The sequence below is a fragment of the Leptonychotes weddellii genome, chromosome 4 (assembly GCF_054177405.1).
Source record: "Leptonychotes weddellii isolate Sample4059 chromosome 4, ASM5417740v2, whole genome shotgun sequence".
Classification (NCBI taxonomy): Eukaryota; Metazoa; Chordata; class Mammalia; order Carnivora; family Phocidae; genus Leptonychotes; species Leptonychotes weddellii.
Genome location: NC_138372.1, coordinates 113,376,573 through 113,401,322, shown reverse-complemented (window position 1 = coordinate 113,401,322; position 24,750 = coordinate 113,376,573). Strand labels below are relative to the sequence as shown.

At 39.8% G+C, this 24,750-nt stretch overlaps 1 protein-coding gene across 1 annotated transcript in view; it reads right to left on the bottom strand.

Annotated features, from left to right (window-relative positions):
- The window catches only part of C4H8orf34 (chromosome 4 C8orf34 homolog), a 347,083-nt gene extending 336,214 nt beyond the window's left edge, over positions 1-10,869 (bottom strand). Inside the window, 4 exon segments of the mRNA XM_081816087.1 lie at positions 10,409-10,476; positions 10,479-10,539; positions 10,541-10,600; positions 10,602-10,869. Coding sequence (XP_081672213.1) covers positions 10,409-10,476; positions 10,479-10,539; positions 10,541-10,600; positions 10,602-10,736 — 324 coding nt within the window. The 5' untranslated portion in view covers positions 10,737-10,869.
- Between the last annotated feature and the right edge of the window lie 13,881 nt (positions 10,870-24,750).

Genomic DNA, 24,750 nt, shown 5'->3' with positions numbered 1-24,750 from the left:
CGCCTGGGTGGCTCAGTTGGTTAAGCGACTGCCTTCAGCTCAGGTCATGATCCCAGGGTCCTGGGATCGAGTCCCGCATCGGGCTCCCTGCTCTGCAGGGAGCCTGCTTCTCCCTCTCCCACTCCCCCTGCTTGTGTTCCCTCTCTCGCTGTGTCTCTCTCTGTCAAATAAATAAATAAAAATCTTAAAAAAAAAAAAAGAAGCTTATGTACTAGTGGGATAAACAATATAAACTGAAATCAAAGGAATAAATCCAATAAAATAATATCAAATGACAATAAGGTATATATATAAAAAAATCATGCTACAGAGAGTGACAGGGGAGGCTGGGTCTGTGTGTGCTATTTTAGTTGAGGGTGATCCAGCTTGCCTCTCTGAGTCAAGACATATTCGGAATTGTTTTCTAATTACATATAATGTTTCCAAATTTAGCCAAAGTATACTTTTGTGATACAGCCAACAAACAAGACTTGCCCCCACCACTGAACAAAGAACACACACACACACACACACACACACACACTGTTTGGCCAAGTGCTACTCTCCTTTCTACCTGTGCCAAAATGCTTTTTCAGAGAATCCAGAGCTACAACATAAAAATGCAGACGCACACTTTGAATTAGTCCTAATTTCAGGATACTAGATGGTCATCCTTCAAAAGCATCTCTCCACATGATCTGTCATTGAGGTATCAATATTAATAGGAAAGAGAAGTAGCAGCATCTAATGTGATGGCAGCCAAAATTCACTGGGTGTACACCAAGTGCCAGGCACTGGACTGGGTTCTTTAGACCTTGGTCCATCTCATACATTCCTCATAAAGCCCCTCTTAGGTATTATTTTGCAGATGAGGACACTGATGTTCACAGAGATCATCAAGCAAAGTGCTCAGGGTCAAGCAGAGAGTAAATGATTGCTAAGCTTGAGATATTTCCAAAGATCACCTGCTTCATCCCATATAACTGTGTCATGCGACTTCCTCATGCAAATGCACTTGAGGGGTATGCAGTAAGCCTTGCACAGTGGTGTGACTTAATTTATCAGGCCTTCTCTTAAAAGCAGATATTAAAAAGGGAAAAATATGGCTGAAAGTGAATTAGGTAGTTAAGTACATAATTAAAATTTATTCACTATACATAAAGGGTAATTCATGTGACGGGGAATATTTTGCTCTAGGTCTTAAAGGAATAAATACGAAGATGCTATTTGCTAGCTGGTTATATCTTCAATGTACTTTTTCCATAGAAGGAAAAAAAAATACACAAGTTAATGTTTTGTTTAATTCAACAGATATCAATTAAGCCCTGTGTTATAGTCTGTGCTCCACTAGATACAGTAGATGCACAATAAAGAATGAGGGAAGATACTTGTTTCCCACCTTCAGGAACTAAAGATCTACCTTCAATACCAAACATGATATATTATACGAACAAACACCTCCTGTCAGCAGATTACTGATATTCATACATCTTTCACTGTAGAAGAGCCTGCTGTCTAGCTGGATAGATTGTCCTCTATGAATGGAAGGGCCCAGAGGAATGACATAAGCAGTCTCCCTATTCTAACCAATCACATCAGTCCACTTTTTAAATGTATGCATGCTAGCCTATAAAATTCCCTCTCAGCACTGCTTGAGCTGTGTCCCACAAATTTTGATATATCTTCCTTTTCCTTGTTTGATGGATTTTTATTCCCCTGAGATTTCTTCTTTTTTTAAGATTTTTTTATTTATTTGTGAGAGAGAGAGAATGAGAGAAAGCACAAGCAAGGGGAGCAGGAGAGGGAGAGGGAGAAGCAGGCTCTTCACTGAGCAAGGAGCCTGATGCATGGCTGGATCCCAGGACCCTGGGATCACGACCTGAGCCGAAGGTAGATACTTAACCAACTGAGCCACCCAGGCGTCCCTGAGATTTCTTCTTTGCCCATATTATTTAGAAGTATGCTGTATATTTTCACAGTGTTTTAGAAATTTTCCTGTTTTCCTTCTGTTACTGACTCATAGTTCTATTCCATTGTGATGGAGAAAATACATTGTATGATTTCAACTGAGGTTTGTTTTGTGGTTCAGGGAATGATCTGTCTTTGTATACATTCCATGTCACTTGGAAAAAACATGTATTCTGTAGTTGTTGCATAGAATGGTCTACAAATGTTGACTAGGACTTAGTTGACTAAGTCTACATAGAATGGTCTACAAACACTTAGTACTGCTATTTTTCTTGGGTTGACTCTTATAATACTATATAATGACAGTTTCTATCTCTGGTAATTTTCTATCCTCTGAAGTCTATTTTATCTGATATTAAGATAGCCACTCCTCCTTTCTTTTGATGTTTGCATTTTTTTTTCTATTCTTTTACTTTTAGCCTGTTTATATCTTTGTATTTTAAATGAGTTTCTTAGACACAGCATATGGTTACATCATGTTTTTTAATCCACTCTGACAATCTCTGTCTTTTAATTGGTATCCTTAGACCATTTGCATTTAATTTAATTATTGACATATTAGGGCTAAAGTCTGCCATGTTATTTTTTGTTTTCTGTTCTTTGTTTTGTTTTTATTTTTCCTATTCCTGTGAGTTATCTGAACATTTTTTAGAACTCCATTTTAAATCACTAGAGTTTTGGGGGCACCTGTGGCTCATCTGCCTTCAGCTCAAGTCATGATCCCAGGGTCCTGGGATGGGGCCCCATGTCAGGCTCCCTGCTCAGCAGGGAGTCTGCTTCTCCCTCTCCCTCTGCTCCTGCCCCCTGCTCATGCTCTCGCTCTCTCTCAAATAAATAAATAAAATCTTTTTTAAAAAATCTATTAAATTACTAGAGTTTTTGAGAGCATCTTTATGTACAGCTTTTTTAGTGGTTGCTCTAGGTATGACATTATATATATATACAACTTATCCATAGGAGTTGTTGTTTGACCAATGTAAGTGAACTATAGAAACCTTACCTCCTTTGTTCCTCTTTACTCTTCCTTGCTTACAATACAACTGTCTTAAATACTCCTCTACAGAACCACATCTGACACTGCTATAATTTTTGCTTCAACCACCAAACGTAATTTAGAAAACTTGAGAAGAAAAATGTATATTTAGTCATACCTTTGCTCTTTCCATGTTCTTTCTTCCTTCCTAATGTTCTAAAGTTTTTTCTTTTATAATTTTCTCTCTGTTTAAAGGACTTCCTTTAGCCATACTTTTAGGGTAGACCTGCTGGTGACCAATTCTCTTGATTTATCTTTCAATTTCTTTTTTTGAGTTTCAGAGGTAAAATTTAGTGATTCATCAGTTGCATATTACACCCAGTGCTCATTACATCACATGCCCTCCTTAATGCCCATCACCCAGTTACCCCATCCTCCCACCCACCTCCCCTCCAGCAACCCTCAGTTTGTTTCCTAGAGTTCAGTGTCTCTTATGGTACAGCAATGTCCACAATAGCCAAATTATGATTTCCCCTTCATTTCTAAAGGATATTTTCTCTGAGTACAGAACTCTAGGTTCTTTCTTTCAGCACCTGAAAAAGGTTTTGCCACTGCCTCCTGATATCCATAGGTTTGATGAGAACCTGCTGTCAAATTGTTTTTCCTGTATAGGTAAGGTATTTCATTTCCCTTGCTGCTTTCAAGATATATCTTGTCTTTTTTTTTCCCCAGAAGTTTAATTATAATGTATCTTGGCATGGATTTAATGGCAGGAGTGGCCTCATTACCACTCAGCAATGTAGAAAGTCCTGACTCTTTTCTAGGCCTTCTCTGACATGACCCCATGGGGAGGGAGAGGAATATCTCACTATTGCCAGGGGTAAGAGAAGCCAGGCTTCCCAGATGGTCTCCACTGACACTGGGCTCACATGGTAGGGTTAAGAGTGGGGCCACAATGTAAATGTAAAATAAAGCCACAATGAGAGATCACACTAGAATGGCTACTATTACAAAGACAGGTGATACCAAGTTTTGGTGAGAATATGGAACAGCTGGAACTCTCATACAATGTTCACAGGAACATAAAATTGCACATACACTTTTCAAAACTAGTGGCTAATGTCCTAAAAAGTTAAACCTACACCTACCATATGATCCAGCCAATCCACTCCAGGCATTTACCCAAGAAAAACAAAAGCATACATCCATACAGAATACTGCTCAGCAATTAAAAGAAATAAACTATCAATACATAATACAAAATGGATGAATTGTAAAATAATTATGTTGAGTGAAAGAAGATACACCCCCCAAAAACTACATAGTGTATGATTTCATTTATACAAAACTCTAGAAAAGGAAAACTATTCTATAGTGACAGAAAGGAGACCAGTGGTTGCCTAGGGAGGTGGAGGGAGTAAGGAAAGGTACAAAGGAGGAATTACAAGGGGCATTCTAGACAACAAGAAGGAGAGAGGGCATATGAGGAGCACGTCCTAACTAAGTCCATGTATTTTAAGGCACCTTCCAGAGAATTCCAAATAACATTTCCAGTATTTATCACTGCCTCTATGCCACTTATATATTTTATTATGCACCATATATAGTGCAAAGGAGAAATAACTATTCATAATAAAGAAGTTCTATTATAAAGAAGGAGAAACAGTCTATCTCAGCACCCTTCCTTGTGTTCCAGTACTCTTGTGCATTTATTTTTTTAAGATTTTTGTCAATATTTCAATAAAATTTTGGAGGAAGAAGAGGAAAATGTATAGGCTTAGTTGACCAGAATTGTACATTTTCTTTACTCAGAATTATAGCTTGTTACTTATTGGTTTCCATGTATAAACCACTGATACAATTCTTAACTAAATTCACATAATTTAATGTTTAAAGAAAACCCAATGGGTGAACTATTTGTAAGTACTTATTTCCTAGATGCTCATTTTTATTTTTACTTTTAATATTTTTTTACTTTGAAATAACTTTAAACGTACAGAAAAGGTATATGAACAGCACAAATAACTCCATATACCCTTCACCTAAAGACCCCATTCACGTTTTGCAAAACTTTCCCAAGAATGTCCTTCTTAGTGAAAGTGTCAGTTCTAGGACTATATTTTGCACTTAGTTGTACTGTCCCATCAGTCAGAAACTTCCCTTGACCTTCATGACCTTAACATCTTTGAAGACACCAGAAAAGCAGGATTTCCCTATCAGGTTTATCAGATATTTTTTTCATTAATCAGTTCAGGTCATGCATGATTGGTGGAAATATTAAAGAAGCAAAATCATGTTGTTTTAATTGCATCCTATCGGAGGCACACAATATTGATTGTCCCATCACTTGAGTAAAGCAGCATCAGCCAGCTTTCTTTACTATAAAGTTACTTTTCCCTTTGTAATTAACAACTACTTTGTGGAAAGATACTAGAGATTAGGTAAACATCTCATTCCTCCTCCAACTTTCACCCATTATTTTTGGCAACAATTAACGTTTCTTGCCTGAATAATTGCTAAATGCTTGCCAAATAGTGATTTTCTAATTCCACCACCCCTTCTACTCTTATTAATTGGCATTCTACTATAAGGTAAAGCTTTCTCTTCTCCCCATAAATTGAATATCCCATTATATTGCAGGATAATAAAATACTCCTATTTTATAAGTAAGAAAATCTGTTACACTCATACTTCGGGTCTCAAATTGTTCCAGATTTAGTTAACAGAGCCTCTTCAAGCTTTTGACATGTTCCTATAATTCTTTGACTACTTCCTTATTTCGCATAAGATGGTCCAGGCTCATCTTGTACTTTCCCAGACCCATTTCTCCAAGGATACCTGGTTCTACTTGATGGAGAATGGTATTTAGAATGTAAAATCTGGTCACTAGGTGTGCGCATTGCTACTGAGGTGTTGCTATTCCCAGGCCATCACAGTAAACAGAGTAAGAAAATAAATGCAGGCATATATACTTATGTATACGGTAATACGTACAAATCTATACTTACTTCTGTTTCCTATTTTATAAGTAAGACAATCTGTTACTCTCATATTTTGAGTCTCAAATTGTCCCAGATTTAGTTAACAGAGCCTCTTCAAGCTTTTGACATGTTCCTATAATTCTTTGACCACTTCCTCATTTCCTGGTATAAGATGGTCTAGGTCTTGTACTTTCCCAGACCCAAGTCTAGCATCAACCATTTCTCCAAGGATACCTGGTTCTACTTGATGAAGAATGGTATTTAGAACTCAGAATCTGGTCACTAGGTGTGCTCATTGCTACTGAGGTGTTGCTTTTCTCAGGCCATCACAGTAGACAGAGTAAGGAAATAAATGCAGGCATATATACTTATGTATATGTTAATACATACAAATTTATGCTTACTTCTATTACATTTATGTCTATTTCTATTCTTGAAGTCATGAGATACACCAATACTTCCAATTTCAATCCAACACCACAGGGTTCATTCTACATTTTTTCCTTTTTATATTTGTGACTCCCATCTCTAATAGCAAGAGAGCTGGCTTGCATTATTTTCAATATATTTACTTATTCTCTCAACAGCCCCCTACCTCATATATAACAAATCTCCTGATCCTGCCAGGCGACTGCCTGATAATCTGCAGGCCAACTGGAGTTCAAGGTTGCAGACATGGCTGGGAAGTGTGGGGTAGGGTACCAGAGAAAAACAAGTTGTGCAGTAGTAGGTGTGTGAAAGATGCAAGCTGATGGTTGACCACCTGTTTGATATGAGTCCACCTCATAACACATATGTCAAATTGGTTAGCACGAATTTAGCCCATGTAAGTAGAGGTACTTTGAAGTAAACAGAGGTGATAAAAGTGGTTCCATTCTACTTGGAGTGGTTCAGACCACATTTGGAGAAATGTAGTGAATTGGGTTTGCCACATCTTCAATACACAGAGATTTAAATATTCTATGGAGAGTTAATGGGGGCTCCATTATCCTGCTTTTAATAGTTTAAGATTTCACTCTCTTATAAATGTAATCATTCCTAAACCAAGATATATGACTGCCCTAAGCACCCTTCCAACCAATAATATTCAAATAATTATTCTGTTTATTTCATGGGAAATGGGAGAAGCTGATAAGTATATACTTCTCTATGTTGAAAATAGGGAATTTATTGTGATGTTCCACATCATATAATTTATCGGGAATGAAGTTTAACTGCTTACAATATAGACGAAAGAGATCACTTGATCCCAATAAGCAGATATATGCCAGTTAATTATTCAGTTTCAGAATTTTTGACTGTCAGGTTCTTCAACTATTAAGTGGTTGGTTGAGATAAGTCTTGTGTTTGCACCATGAATCTTGCCCATATGTGCTGCAAAAAAAACATACTTTGGTGGAAGCCAAACCATTTCACATCTTGCTAATTAAGTAAGTCATTACATGTGGAAATCTATATTAAATAGGACTACAGTTCTAATTTATTGAAGCGATGTCCAGCATTCCTTATAGATTGATGCCTAGGCTGTTCACTACTAACCTGTCCTGAATAAGCCAATGAAAATACTAATAGTATTCCATCTTACAAAAATTTCAAAGAGGTTGTAGAATATAAGTCATTATTACCTTATCCACCTTACATCTTTATATTATTTAATTAAAATATCATTACCCAAGACTCTAATGCAATGATTTCTAAGCATGGTTTTGTAATGCCTCAAAGCATGTTAAATCATTTAAAGGCAATATAAATTTATACTCTTAAATCACCTGGAAACAAGATAAATTTTCATCTAGAGTAGTTTTTGAAATACAATACTATGTACAGTTTTATAAGCTTCTCACATGTTAAAAATGTTAGAAATAAGCAAATAAGCTAAGAAATAAACTAAGTAACTAAATTAAGTAATTAAGCTGTATAGGTAAAAACAGCAGGATACAAGTATTCTCAACCAGTATATGTTACCTTTGCTTTTTGTTTTAAACAATATTCATGTGCTCTCTTTAAAGCACCTTACTCCAATAAGTTCTCTCAAAATATTCCTACCTTACAAAATCTGTAAAGGGAACATCTTGTCGGGTCTTGTATATTTTCAAAACTAAGGTAAGCCTATGTCACCAACTCCAGTGCCTTAGCACAAAAAAAAAAAAAAAAAAAAATCACAACATAGAACAGATAAAACTTGGGAGTCACCTATTTCAATCTGTAATAGGTAAGAGATTTTAACTTATGTACTGTTTCTTACATTGTGGTCCAGGAATTAAATATGTAACAATCATTTGTGCCACTTCTTACTAAGTTCAGGTTTCTGGGATCCTCCTTGATTGATCTCCTAAAGCAGTTCTTATGAGAACCATTGACCAAAGTCCTGGGAGCTTTGAGGAAAATGCCAGATCAACAATATCCATTTTACACTAGTTTCACTGGTTTTCTAGCATGAGGAGAGAGAGGCTACAAGCTAGTGAGATTTTCTAATTTTGTGAAGTACGTAGAATTCTACTCAAAACCAAGCTCTGTTAGGATCAAAATTTTTGCATATGAACCTGCTTTTAGTAGAAGTTAGCTATTTTCTCCCTTCAATTATTTAAAGTGCAAATCAATCCTCAAAAATTACCTACTCATCACTGCAATCCAAGCTAATGGGGATGTAGGTAATATGTAAGCCCCCCCAAAAAATCAATAAAATACACAGCATATAATTTTGTCATTGTTTGGTTTTTGGTGAGCAGGTCTTATGATTCTATGAAAACAATTCTGCCATCACTTAAAATTCATCAATGTAGAACTATCTGGTGAGCTAGTTTTGTTTTTTTGTTTTTTTGTTTTAAATGAGCACTTGATAAAAATCAAGTTGGATTTATTTCCTAATTATGTAGAAAGTTTACATATACCCTAAACTCTATTATTATCACTTGGAGAAAGTCTCAGGAATTTTAAAATAAGTTAATAAATCTATTAAAACAATTCACTTGTTCTCCCTGGTAAATGGTACTTTATATTTTAGGGGAGTAAATACACTCTAAAAGTATTTATTTTAATATTTCTTTTGACACAATTAATACACTGTGTCACAAAGGGTTGTTAATGCTTTAGCTTTTAATAGATAGATAGATAGAATTATTTATATATAGTCTCTAATCATTAGACTAAAGAAGAAAAATCTAGTCGCTCCAGCAATTCTACACTGCTTTTATATATGGACTTCCTTTGCTAACACTTTTGGCAGAAACAAGAATCAAGACATGCATTATAGGATTTTATGACTCTATACAAAAAATGAGTTTCAGTTGAAACAATGGCCATATCTCTCGTTGTACTAGACAGTACAACGTTAACTTAAAGTTGGGCAGAAAAACTTGAGATCTAGTTATCTGAAACCCATCCTTCCCACATCTGATCACATCCCGGTCTGCCTCTCCCTTTTTCTGCTAGGGCATTATTTCGCATTATTTTTTTTCTCTGCATTATTCTCTTCTCTTCAGTACTAGGGAACCAGCTCGGTTCTCTCTCCCCCCAGCGCGTTCCAGCCTTATTCCGACGCCGCGGACACGTAAACCCCCAATAATGACCACAACTGCTTTTTTGCGGGGGTGGGGGTATCTTGATCCTTCCACGTCCGGTCGTCTCCTATCAGTGCCCAGCTGGACGGTTGAACCGGGATGGGAACGGACCGTGGGCGTCCCTCCCCGCCGGCACCGGCGTCTGCCCAGCGCCCTGGCTACCCGCGGGACGCTTTGCCAGCGCCGGGTTCAGTCTCCCGTTCTTTTTCTCATGTCCTCCCGCTCTTCCTTTCTCCTACTGTATTTCTGTCATCAGTTCTTTGATGGCGAGAGAAAACAGCTCAGAGCTACACGTCTCTTCTCATAAATACGTGTATGCTTTTCCTGAATCTTCCTCCGCCCCTTTCTCCCCCTAACACATGTAGGGTCTGCAATGCAAAGGACTCTCCGTCCATCCAGACATCAATGTCAGCGTCTCAGTTTGACGATTTCATTCAACACTCCAGCACCTACCGAAGCCTACTCCTTACCACTTCAGTTTTCTCCCAGTTAACCATATTCCTCTCCAGTGCTAAGCACCTCTTCCCCCTTTCTGGGTTCTACTACTGCCCACATTAAAAAAAAAAATCCAACACGCAATATATAGTGTAAATTCCAGGAAGAAAGTGTGCATGTGTAAGACAGTCTAAGTGTGTGCATCTATCCGTCTCAGCCTGTCCGGGTCCTGTGCATGAGGCTGCGAGATGCAGGACAGTCAGACCGCTCAAACTTCCCTGCCAGACTGAGGCTGGGCCCTCTCCAGCTCACCTGTCCGCTCCCAGGTAACCAGCGAGGAGCCCGCCCGGCCGCGTTCCAGGACACCTGGCCCGGCCAGAGCTAATGCCAATGAACTGGGGCCGCACGGCCGCCTCCTCCCGCGCATTTTCTCACCATCCCTCCTTCCTCCGGGTGTTCTGAACCCCTTCCCCCAAACACAAACGGGACCGCCCTCACCCACAGCGCCTTACCTCAAACAGGGGACCGATTTTATTCTTCTCCAGGTAAGCCTGGATCCGGGATTGCTGATGAGACGCCATGGAGAGACAGATCGGGCCGCGGAGAGTGCAGGAAAAGCGCGCGGCCGTGCGCCTCGGCCAGGGAACAGCCCTCCTTTTTCCCGGACTGGAGCCGGGACAGGAGCTCCGGAACCTCGGCTCCCCCGGAGCGGCGGGCAGAGCCCGGACCGCGGGCGTGGGCTGCAGCCCCGCGAGCCGCGAGCGCGTGGGGCGCCGAGAGCCGGAAGCCCGGGCGCGGCGCCGCCAACTCAGTCAACTCCGAGGCGAAGGGAGAACTCATTCACCGCGTTCTCCTCCTCGCGCCCACCTCCGCCGCTCTCCGCAGCGCGCGGCGCCGGGGGAAATTCTAGGCAGAGGTTCCAGGTTCCTCTCTCCTCTGGGCGGCAGCAGCCGGAGCCAGGGGGCGGGTGCTGCTCCGCCTGGTGCGACGCGGGGGGCGCCCTCGGGCGGTCGGGGGCTGCGGGGCTCGAACTCGCCGCGAGCGTGCGTGAGCGTGCGTATGTGTCCGCGCGCCCGACTGTGTGCGTCCCCTCTCCCGGGTTACAGGAACAAACAGGCTGGGCTTCTCCCGGGGCTGCGCTCGCCCTGCCTGCCGCTCCCTAGCGACAGCGCCTCTCAAAAAGCCAATGGTGAAGGTGCTTCTTTCAAAGTGCTCATAAATCTGGTGCTTGTTGGCTACTCTTGGCAGTTACAAATGCTGTTCGAAAGTGTCGTTCCCAAACGCCCCTTGTGAACCTGTCCTCGGCACTCGTGCTCTGCCCACTCTAGCTCAGAATCCGAGAAAGGCAGAGTTGTGAGAAGGTGCGTGGGTCTGAGGGTTTGCCGCTAAAATGAAGTTGCCTTCCTTTAGAATGTCTGGCTTGGCCTGGAATAAGTCAACGCGCAACTAGAGGCGGAGAACCCAGCTGAAGACTCCCAAAGTGTAGACAGCCAAAGGTTGGAAGCCACCCTTCAGCTGTTGACAGGAAGAAGGAATAAAAGTGAGCCGGTCCTCCCTTCCAAATTTGAATTCCTGATTGACATGTAACTATGTGGATTATAATCCACATGTAATTGTGCTTATATGTCTATAGCTATACGCCAGATGCTACTACTCTATCCCACTTAAAAATGTTTCCTCTAGACACTTCATGAAATCCTCAAGTTTAGCCAATACCTTTCTTACTATGCAGGGATTTCCCGAGTTGAAGATGACAGACATCAGAGGTTTCTTCACAGAGCTCTCTTGAAAAACCCACTGAGGTCTCCAAAGACGATTTCCGTGGCTTCTAACCATGATGTGCTACCAAAATTAAGATTTGTGTTGGTGGGGCGCCTGGGTGGCTCAGTCGTTAAGCGTCTGCCTTCGGCTCAGGTCATGATCCCGGGGTCCTGGGATCAAGCCCCGCATCGGGCTCCCTGCTCGGCGGGAAGCCTGCTTCTCCCTCTCCCACTCCCGCTGCTTGTGTTCCCTCTCTCGCTGTGTCTCTCTCTGTCAAATAAATAAAATCTTTAAAAAAAAAAAAAAAAGATTTGTGTTGGTAAATATGAACGTTTAGAATGAAGGGAATAGTTGTACCTAAAGCAGACTGCAACAGTGTAGATTTATTTTTCTTTCTCATCTGCAATTCATAATTTCTTTATTGGTATCAATGTTTTTTTATTTCCTTCTGTGGGACTACTTAAACAGATCTACTTATGTGGAAACATTCAGTAATTAAAAATGGAATATTTCAGAAAGTTCTGTTAATTTCATTTAATAATTCATATAAGAAATCTGCCAGAAAGTGAAACAAAAGCAAAAATGAACTTTTGGGATTTCATCAAGATAAAAAGCTTCTGCACAGCACAGGAAACAGTCAAAAAAACTGGCAGCCCACAGAATGGGAGAAGATATTTGCAAATGACATCACAGATAAAGGGGCTGATATCCAAGAACTATAAAGAATTTCTCAAACTCAACACTCAAAAAACTAATAACCCAGTCAAAAAATGGGCAGAAGACATGAACAGACACTTCTCCAAAGAAGACATACAAATGGCTAACAGACATATGAAAAAATGCTCAACATCACTAGCCGTCAGGGAAATACAAATCAAAACCACAATGAGATACCACCTTACCCCAGTTAGAATGGCAAAAATTAACAAAACAGGAAACAACAAATGGCGAGGATGTGGAGAAAGGGGAACCCTCTCAACACTGTTGGTGGGAATGCAAGTTGGTACAGCCACTTTGGAAAACAGTATGGAGGTTCCTCAAAAATTTAAAAATAGAGCTACCCTATGACCCAGCAATTGCACTACTGGGTATTTACCCCAAAGATACAGATGTAGTGAAAAGAAGGGGCACGTGCACCCCAATGTTCATAGCAGCAATGCCCACAATAGCCAAACTGTGGAAAGAGCCAAGATGCCCTTCAACAGATGAATGGATAAAGATGTGGTACATATACACAATGGACTATTACTCAGCCATCAGAAATGATGAATACCCACCATTTGCACTGACATGGATGCAACTGGAGGGGATTATGTTAAGTGAAGTAAGTCAAACAGAGAAAGACAATTATCATATGGTTTCACTCATATGTGGAACATAAGTAATAGCACAGATAAACATAGGAGAAGGGAGGGAAATCCAAAGGGGGAGAAATCAGAGAGGGAGATGAACCATGAGAGACTATGGACCCTGAGAAACAATCTGGGGTTTCAGAGGGGAGGAGGGTGGGGGCAGAGGATAACAGGGTGATGGGTATTGAGGAGGGCACATGCTGTGATGAGCACTGGGTGTTCTACTTAACTAATGAATCATTGAACACTGCATCAAGGACTAATTATGTGCTACACAGTGGCTAACTGAACATAAAAAAAAAAAAGAAATCTGCCAGAATACCTAAGAGTTTAACCATCACTGATAACTTGAATTACACATGATTTGGAATGAAATGATCCCCCAGTTATTACTTTTACAATCAGACTTAGGTGATCTGCCCAGAGGGAATTAATTGAATAGCAGTGAGGTGCATAGGGCTTTCATGTATTTTCCATTATGGATCAAAGGTATACTTACTTATATATTTTAAATATGTTCAGGAGAAATTAAATGTGCATAGTGAATATCAACATTTTTATTTGCTAGAAGGTATGGTGTATCTATGACCCAGCTAAAAAGTCAAGTACTTTTGATACCACATTGTGCTGGAGAATCAGAATGATATCTTCTTCCAAAAGACATGAGGAAGATGCTTCTTTAAATCAGATAATTAACACATAGTCTTCATCCCACTCAGAGCAACTGCACCTTGGGCCTTGAATAGAAAAAACAAAGCCTTACCGGCAAAACACTTATGTATTAAAGGGAGAATCATGAAGATATATACATTATGTGTGTTAAAACACTGAACATCCCAAAGTTACAATTTTTAAAATTAAGAAACTATTTCAGAAGTTTTTCAAGGCCAACCTCACATACCACCTCCTCCACAAAGCATTTCTTGGTTCTTTCCACTGATCCCCAAACATGATTTCATTATTACAATAAATATTTATTGCACAGCCTCTCCATGGCAGACGTTACGTTAGGGCTGAGGATTCAAAGATTAAAAGCCTTGTCTTTGCTCTCAGGTGTTCAATCTTGTTGAGGCAATTGGCATATACACAAATATGACATTTGAATGCATTATGCTAACGTAGGTATATAAACATGCTGTGCACATACTGTACCAAGATTCTCAAGGAATTCTCCACAAAGGAGATGGTGTTTGAGCAAAGTCTTAAAGGAAGACCAAAATTTTTAAGTTTTCCAGATGGGATTGTTGGAGTGTGGATGGGGGCAATGTTTCAGGCTTTGGCATTAAAAAGTAGTGCATGCAAAGGCACAGAGCACAAAACAGGCTGGTGGTTAGAGACACATAGGGTCTATATGGAGGAAGATTGGCATGTGGGGTTAAAAATGTAAGCAGAGTTCAGCTCATTAAAACTCTTAAATGCCTTATTAAGACGTGTAGACTTGCATCTTCTAGACAATGAGAAGTAACTAAAGAATTTTGAGCAGAGGAACGTTGTAGTGAGGTAAAAGTCTTAGAAATACTGCTCTGGTTACAACATGCATGATAGATTGAAAAAGAATGATATGGAGATAGAAAGCAAATTTGGTTTACAGAAGCCATAAGCAATCAGGAGAGCCAACCTTAGGATTAGGGATGTGGGGATGGAGACGATGGAATGTATCCAAGAAATACTTGAAGACTAATTTGTTCATGAACTATACATAGGATGAGGTTGGAAGAGAGAATCAAAGATGATCCTCTGATTTCTGCAAAGAAGCTAAGAGATTATAAATTACTTGCCCAAGTCACCCAATGGTTTTGATTCAGGTTTTTCTAATTCCAAAGCTGACACTATTTCCATTCTCTGCCCTGTATCCTGAAAAGTAGTCAAGAATTTAGTTTGCAGATATCAGTGTCCCTTAGTGAGAAGAGCACCTAGTAGGTACTCAATCAATAGCCGCTGAATGAGTGAATTAAATTTTAGTAGATCTGTTCAATCCAGCTATATTCTTTCAGGCTAAACTTTGCCTCAAACACATGTCATTTATGTTCTGTTTTGTTCCATTTAATTGCATGCATATCCTGGCCCCTCTTTTGAATTGCAAACCGTCTAAAATCATTAACTGTATCTTAATAATTATCTTATACTTTATAGCATGTAACAGTATTTTTTTCATGCAATAGGTTCTTCATAAATAGATCTTTAATTATTGTCCTGTTGCTATACATTTAAAGAATTTATTTCATTTAGTCCCTTTAAGATTAGCTGAAAAGCATCCATTGTCTTGGATTGAATTTAACAACTTTCTTCTGTACACATAATATGGTGCTTTTATGATCATTTTCCTTTTTATTTTTGGGCTTGAGTACAGCATGAAAAGACCATTTTCGGTGAGATTGTTTTGACCTCATTGTGTTATAGGAGTGCCTGTGAGCATAATTTACAAATATACAGAATCCAGTTTATAGAATGTACTAAAGCTCTTGTCTAACTCTGTTTGTAAGATACCTTGCACAGCTCCTTAAACAAATGATTTTTGATGAGACAGGAAGAATAATGGCGAAATTCACCTGTTGACCTAATTAGGAAGTATTAGCAATGTAATTCCATGAAATTAATTAAATATTAAAATCAAAGAGCAGAGAAATTTATAAAGGTTGCATATGTGCCCCTTTCCTGTATCTCTTCCACTTTTCCACTTTATAACAAACAGGGACAAATATCTTCACAGAGGGGCGCCTGGGTGGCTCAGTTGGTTAAGCGACTGCCTTCGGCTCAGGTCATGATCCTGGAGTCCCGGGATCGAGTCCCGCATCGGGCTCCCTGCTCGGCAGGGAGTCTGCTTCTCCCTCTGACCCTCCTCCCTCTCATGCTCTCTGTCTCTCATTCTCTCTCTCTCAAAAAAAAAAAAAAAAATCTTCACAGACAATTCAGTGAACCATCCAGGATTTTTTTTTTTTTTTTTTTGAGCTATTAAGTGGGAAGATTGTGTCCGAGACTGAAATAAAGGAGATTCTGGAAGAGATGAAGAAGAAAAGTGGGGACATGGAATTGTCCTGAGTGACGGACTTCCCAAATGTATTTAGATTTCCAAGTCTGAATTGTCAAAAATAAATGATAATTATGGTTTAAACCACATTCAACTATTACATGGTCAGATACTCTATATATGGAAACTTTCAATATACATGTTTCAGGAAGGAGTTCAGAAGATGCATGGGTACATTTTGATGCTAATGCAAGAATATCATCATTATATATATTATAGTATACTTCGTTACGAAAATACTAATTTCAACATAGTGTTGGTTTTGTGATTAGCATGAGGCCTCATATCTGTGTATGAGTGAAGGGTCATGTAAGTGTCCCTTGACTTTGATTATCTCTTCAATAGCTCCTCAAGAAAATTTAGAACGTGTTTTCTTGTTTACTCAGCTAGTAGTTCAAATTCAGCTGAAAGGGAGGGACATATTCCAGAGCCTATCAAGCATGATCATTGAGAATACTGACCTTGGAGTTCTAACATGGGATAGAATCTAGGCTTTGCCACTTACTGGCCCTGTAATCTTCACAAGCTTCCTAACCTCTCTATCCTCAGTATCCTCATTTGTAAACTGGAGATAAATAGTACTTAGTTCATCAGTTTATCCTGAAGATTACATGAGATAATGCAGGACATAGTCAGTACAAATCCAGGCACATAGTAAAGATTCAATAAAGGGTAGTGCTAATATTGTTATTATTGTCATCATATCATCATCATTATCTCCATCATCATTGTCAATTCCCTGAGATTTAGGCTTGTGAAATTCACATCAACTGTATTGAACCAATATCCTGAAGATGTCCCAGGTAGAAAGAATATCTTGCTAATCAAAGCAGTGAGACACGGTATTATAGTCCCCTTAATTAAAAGAAGGTATTCTAGATGCAAAAAGAGAGCTGTAAGATAAGTATAGATTATAATATAAAATGATCTACTCAATTGTATTACTCTACATAAAGAAATTATAACAAGGGAAAAAAGTTTTGTACCCGAAGCCTGGAAAATGGGAGGCAAGAGGAATTGCACGTGATTATTCAGGCCTGTCTACCAAGACAAAAAGTTATAAAACCCAGCACATATGAGTAATCTGGCCATTAAGGGGCTGATGGTGGTCACAAAGAGTTTTCTTCGTTTCTGCCTGAAATACCTCTCACAACTAATGCAAATGATGAGCACATATATAGCATCTACTGTGCCAGGTACTGTTTCAGGCACTTTATCCACTGCCCTGACTCATTTAATTCTCAAAACAATGTCATAAAGTAGGTACTACTATTACTCCCATTTTTTTCAGGTGAGGAGACTGAGGCACACAGAGGGTAAGAAACTTGTACAAGGTCACAGCTAGTAAGTAGCAGAGTCCATATTTAAATACCACTCTTCTGCCTCCCAAAGCCTTGACTACCAAAGTCCCAGGCATACCACTTCCCTTTTCATTTTGACCAAGAGGTATTTTTTTATTTTTATTTATTTATTTTAGAGAGAGAGTGTGTGTGTGCATGAGCAGGGGGAGGGGCAGAGGGAGAGGGAGAGAAAGAGTCCTCAGGCAGACTCCCCGCTGAACACAGAGTCCCACACGGGTCTTGATCTCAGGGTCCTCGATTCAGCCCTTGAGTTGAAATCAAGAGTCAGACACTTAACCGACTGAGCCACCCAGGCACTCCTTGACCAAGAGGTATTTTGATGACTAATTTTACTTCCCTAGTTTGTTTTTATGGGAAAAGAAGTAGTGTAGGGAAAGATCCCATGGTGATTTTCTGGCCACATACTAAATGAATATAGTGACCAAATGGCTTGTATGTGTCCCTTGTGCTTTTGAATAATGATAATCACGTTGGGACTGATTCTAACCGCACTAATAACTGTGACTTACTGGACCTACAGAATTCAAATGATGCTGCCAGCTTATAAAGTCCTGCCATCCAGCTTTCTCAAGTGACATTTCTCTGTCTTTAATCTCCACATTTGAATATTGGGTTTTAATATTTAATTTTTAATATGTGGCATATTTATGAGCAATTATCATCTAAAATACTTTATGTCAGTATCTTTTTATCACTTGTTTATTTGAATTACATTATGAATCACTTAAAGGAAATTTACAGATATCGAACTGTGTAGATAACTTTCATCTCAATCATCAAAAAACTGTTAACTCTGACACGCTTTTTGCTTACTATTTCCAAAATGAATACTGTCTTGATTTTTCATCCCAATTAGTGAGAGTCTTTGTTAGGAATAAAAAAAAAAAACCTTAAAGGAGGAAAAATGTTACAGAATACTGAATTTATTGATAATTTACATGATAGTGAATTTATTGAAAAGAAGGAGAAAATAAGAGCAACTAAGCAAACAAAAGATGACTTGGGAAGGAGAAACAATTCTACTTGTGCACCCTGGGGAACCAGGCACTCTGCCTAGGACAGAATGTGCTATTGTTCCAGCCTAGCTATCAAGGAGTAAGTAAGTAACGTGGGACCTATTTCTTGAACATGCATCTCTGGAAATACCAACTAATGCTCAGTCATGCAGCTCATCTCAACAACCCCAGCACTAAAGGTTAAAGGTATATTTTAGCAGAATTAGTGGAACTGTCACCAGCTAGATCCTAAGACCTGATCTTTACTACCCACTTGCTTATACTTACCAACCTTTGTCCCTCATTTTTCCTTAAGTTCTTCTTTACAGCTTGTCTCTTAACTCAGGCAAATGAGAAACAAAACCACCACTCAGTGTTAGCGACTGCCCTGACAAGACCTCGTGTCCCAGACCACCCAGATGAGTTTGAGCCTAAACCCTGACTCATACCTGCTCAGAGGGACCATAGAGTAACATCTAGAATAACCGACAACTACCTTTACCTCATTCTAATACTAAAATCTCTGCTCAAGGATGAGAGCACAAGCCTCATTTACATAACAGAATGTAGGCCTGTTTCCTTAAGGCACATGCATGGCCTTCCGCCCACCTCTACATACATCCTAAGGCTCCCCTTCCTAAGTATTCATCCTAACCCTAAATAAAAGGAACCTATTCACCCTTGCTCAGGGAGTCACAGCTATGGAAGTCATTCCCTGTGATCTCCACTTGCTGCGAATAAAGTTTACCTGTGTGACAATTCCACCTGGTCTATCTGTGATTCACCAAAGAGTGAATTCACATTGCTTCAGTTACAGACCCACCATAGCCTAGAGTGAATTTAAATTAAAAAAAGAAAAGGATGACAGCTTTCTCCAAAAACACTCTCCTCCCAAAGCAAATGTTGACCTATTTCCTATGGGTAATACCCTCCCTCCAGCCCTCAAATGGTTTTGGTCCTGAGAGAGAATTTTGTGATGTCTAAGGATATGCTAAGCTTCCACAAACAGAATCACACTGACTTACTAGACACCTAACACAAAAGATTTATGATGAGGTCATGAGGAACAGCAGCTGACCCTACTAATTTTGCCTGGGAGGATTAGGAAACCAAAAATTGAATGAATGAATAGATGAATAAATGAAAGAATAAATGAATTTTAAAAAGAAAGAATAGGGGCACCTGGGTGACTCATTCAGTTAAGCGTCCGACTCTTGATTTCGGCTCAGGTCATGATCTCAGGGTCCTGGGATGAAGCCCCAAGTCAGGCTCTGTGCTCAGTGGGGGTCTACTTGTGGATTCTCTGTCTCCCTCTTTCCCTCTCCCCCCCTTCAAATGAATGAATGAATTAATTAATAAAAGAATAAAATGCTAGTAATTCATTAGGTAACTATGAAGCATATCTAATAACCAGGTCCTCAGTCTCGTATGTTTAAATCACCTTTTTACATGCATAATAACATCTAGTTGATTTTGTTCAAGAGAATATTTTTCTAAGTATCTATAAGTACTTCAATATAGTGTTTCAGTAAGATAGCAGCATTGATTTGCCTTCATATATTTCTTTAGCCTCTCCTCTTTAATTTGCCACTTGTCTTGGTCTCTTACTTTTGTCTTTTACTTTTTTTTTTTTTCTTAAAGCATGTTGTTCATCTTCCAGTCTAGGCCTGAAACAATTGTCAGTGATCGATGAAAACCAATTGACTAGAATTGATGACAAATATTTTCTGCTACATCTGTTTCTAAAATGTATTTTAAGATCCCTTTGTCTGTAAATGCTTGTGAAAGTCATATCCCTACACATATTTTATTATCAAATCACTGCCAGAGAATCCAAGATTTCATATACCTTGGGATGGTTATTCCTTACTCTCAGTGTATACTGACTCATGTAATTTGTTTTGCTCAAAAAAATATTATCAAAAGAAAAACATTTTTCTCCTATTCATTTCATTATCTTTAATAAAATGGCTTTATACAAAAACTTGTAGTCTTAATGAAGCGATGACAATAAGAATATTTCAGAATTCAAACAGGCAACAAAGATATATGTCAAACCTTCTACATTTCACTGATATTTCATTTCAAAATGGTCTCCCTCCAATAAAAAAATTACAGTTAGGTAGTGACAGACTGGCACCTTATGAAATGAAATATGCAAGGCTAAATTTTTCTAATATGTGTCCATCTCTCCCCAGAGTAAATGGTCTCTTTTTGTATTTGTTTAGTATTTGAATTACTATCTATAAGTTTTGAAGTTTTTTGGTTTTTTGTTGTTGTTTTTTACTATGTACAAGTTTAAGTGTCTTTTGATATTTTTTGTTTCCTTCAGAGTACGCATTTCTCAAAGGTAGTTAAAGTGGCTTTGGTGTCAAACCTGAGGTTAAACTATGGGTCAGCTACTTACTGACAACTATGTGACCATGATCATCTGTCATTATCTGCATTTTACATACGAGGAAACCAAGGCCAAGAGCTGTTTGATAACATATACTAGTTGATGGAAAAGTCAAAATATAAATTTAAGTCTATCTTATTCCACAGCATGTGTTCTTTCATTTTATTTCTCAGGACCACTTTCAATTATAGTTGAATGCTTTGAATACTCATTAACACCTCAATTCTCTCTTATTTTTGTAAAGTTTTCATTTTCAAAGCTATTTCTATCTGGAAGAATATTCATTAATGTCTGGGGCACCTGGGTGGCTCGGTTGGTTAAGTGTCTGCCTTCGGCTCAGGTCATGATTTCAGGGTGCTGGGATAGAGCCCCGAATAGAACTGGGCTCTCTGCTCAGAGGGGAGTCTGCTTCTACCTCTCCCTCTGCCCCTCCACGCACTGGTGCTCACTCTCTCACGCACTCTTTATCTCAAATAAATAAATAAAATCTTTAAGAAAATGTCCTTTAATGTACCTGTAATTCAACTGATCAACTCATATTTTTCCAGCAATAGGAAGAAGTATGGAGGCCCCTGGGTGGCTCAGTCGTTAAGCATCTGCCTTCGGCTCAGGTCATGGTCCCAGGGTCCTAGATAGAGCCCGGCATCGGGCTCTCTGCTGGGCGGGAAGCCTGCTTCTCCCTCTCCCACTCCCCATGCTGTGTACCATCTCTCGCTTGTGTCTCTCTCTGTCAAATACATAAATTAAAAAAAAAAAATAGGAAGAAGTATGTGTTTGAACATTGTAATACGATTTTTTGGTAATTTCTCACTACCTGTTTTAGAATAAAAGAGGCCATATTGGAGAATGTTTAAAAATATGGGCTTGGAGTTAGACTTTGCATTGTTTATATTTTTTTAATTTTCTTTATATTTTGGTACTTTTGTCATCTTAAAAACCTTGCAGGTTGGGGAGAGACTGCCCAACTCAGGGCTAGCCCATTCATTTCCAGATAATAAAGAGCTCAGCCACTTTGCAAAATAACCACATATGCAAGCTAACCAATCCGGGAGACTGACCTTCTCAATCCCACACATAACCCGCCAGGAGGCAATATTCTTCTGCCTTAATCATCCAAAGGCCGGCTACCAGGCAACTAAGGACCATCCATATAACTCAGAGACCAAGGAAATTATTTAAACTAGTCAATCCTAAACTGTTCACCCTGCCCTGCCTTGACTTCTCCTTGGAAACCTCAATAAATATTCTAGCCTCAGTTTTCCCTTTGCTCTTCCTTTCTGCCTCCTCACCACCCTGAGGCATTTCCACGTGGCCCTGTGTGGTGTGCCTGCCTCCAGTCTTGAGGGCTTGTGAGTATAATCAACTTTGTTTTCCTCAGCCTCTTCTGTGTCTGTGCCTGTGGCCACATCGGACCCACCATCTCATAAAAGAACACAGAACAGACTTCCATGGATTTGAATCCTGGTTCTAGTACATACCAACTATGTAGATTTTAAGCCTCATCTGCCTTAGACTTACAATCAACAATTCTAATAGTCCTGTATTGTAAGTTTGTGAGGTTCATGAAAATATGTCAAGCATTTAGCACAGTGCCTGCCAAGGAGTAAGTACTCAATAAATATTAACTGTATTGCTGTTGATTATACTGGAAGGTATTTCAGAGATAATCCATATTTCCTCCTCTTCCTTTTCCCCATTTTAAAGGTAAGGAATGACTAGCCAAAAAAACTAAATTGCTTTTTTCTCATTAATCTTACCTCTTAGTCTAAAATAGCTCCCATTTCACCATTCTGCTCCTTATGAAAAATTAGAGATTCAAGTGATATGTGTTTATTCGTCAGAATTTAATATTTTAACAGATTTCAAATGTCAATATTAAAAACAAAAAAGGAAAGGATTACAGATAAAAAAAAACAAAACCCAACTTGGAAGTTATTGTTGACACTTTTATTAGATGACACATATTCATTACCAAACACAAAGAAAAATTAACATAACATAAGCTGCCTAGGCCTAGTTTAAAACAATATATTGTATTTCCTTGTGTCATAAGAAGTATGTAGATCATTTAATACCCGATATTGATGAATTTGATTTTTGTTGTGCATGAATTATATAAAAACAACTGACAGAAGTTTAGGGTGGTTTTTTTTTTTAGGGTTTTTTATTTTCATATATTTTTTAAATATTGTATTTATTTATTTGACAGAGAGAGAGGGAGACAGTGAGAGAGGGAACACAGCAGTGAGAGTGGGAGAGGGAGAAGCAGGCTTCCCGCAGAGCAGGGAGCCCGATGCGGGGCTCGATCCCAGGATCCTGGGATCACGACCTGAGCTGAAGGCAGACACTTAGCAGAGGAGCCACCCAGGCGCCCCTTTTTTAGGGTTTTTTAAAATGAAGTTTTACCTCCAGCCAAAGCTTTGAGATCCAATTATATTAATGCATTCTTGATTGTGTGATAATCCTACATAAATTGATGCATATTCCAAAAAGAATAAGCTTTATATTTTGACAAGGAACCTCCGCAAGCTTCCAGGCTGTTAATTTCCAGACCATGTTTCAGGCCCAGACCAGTCTTCCATACTCTTCTGGGTTCCTGGAAGAGGCAGGAGAGCCCATCTGCTCTCTTTCTTTCATATTGCTAATGGTCACAACTCCTCTTCCTCCCTTTTAGTTGTTCTCAGTCAGAGTTACAGGACAGTGTTTGATTTCCTCCAACTCACTCCTTCCTTACTGCTTCTAAGAAGAAAAGACACAACCTCTTTTATTTTACTACTTTACCACAGGTTGTAAGAAAGTAAAAAAATCAGAGAGAAACACAGGCTTCTTTGTCTTTAAAACTCCCATTTTGGGGGGAAAGATGGTGGAGGAGTAGGGGACCCTATTTCAACTGGTCCCCAGAATTGAGCTGGATATCTACCAGACCACTCTGAGCACCCACAAAACCAGCCTGAGATGTAAGAAGATCTGGATCTCTACAAACAGAATATCGCAGGCAGTTGGTTTTGAGGTACGAAGTGGAGAGCTGTGATTCCACGGGCAGATATCGGAGGATAAACGGCAGTGGGAGGGTGCCTGGCCATGGGGATCCTACACCGCCGGTGAGTGACAGCCTCGCGTGCTGGGGACGGGCACAGACTCGCAGACCGGTAGCGGCGGGGAAAGGACTCTAGGGCAGCCCCCAGGGCGGAAAACCAGACCGCGGGGTCTCGCCTACGAACTGCAGCCCCCGGGGTGGAAACCCAGAATGGCGGGGTTGCGAGGGCTCGAACTGGGAGCGGTTGGTGGTTTTAGAAGCACAAAGGGCAGAGATGTGCCCCGACCTGGAGGCAGGACTGGGAGAGTTGTGGAGGGGCGCACAACCCAGGACGCTGCAGTTTATAGCAGCATGGACAGAAACGGAGACAGTGTGGCCTGGAGAGCTCACTGAAGAACAGAGTATGGTCTCTCTGCTCTGAGACAGAGAGTTGGAAACGGTCTCTTCTGCTCTGACTCGCGGAAGAAACGCAGAAAGCCGCCAGGGAAAGGCGCCAGAGAACAAAAGCCCCAAAGACTGATTCCCACTGAGCCAATCCCCCGCCACAGGGGCGCAGGGCAACTCCGCCCAAACAGGGTTGCCTGAGTAACAGCGTGGCAGGCCCCTCCCGCAGAAGACAGGCTGGGAAAACAAGAGGCCAGCAACCCTAAGGTCCCAAGAAAACAGGTGCATCTTGCTTGGGTTCTGGTCAATAATTTGGACTGTATACATTCCCTCAAACACCCATCAACAGAATGACTAGGAGGAGCCCCCAAAACAGAAAAGACTCAGAGATTATGACTTATGCTGCAGATTTACAAATGGATGCAGATATAACCAAGATGTCGGAGATGGAATTCAGGCTAGCAATTGTGAAGACAATGGCTAGAAGGGAGAAATCAATTAATGGCAACATAGAGTCTCTAAGGGCAGAAATAAAAGG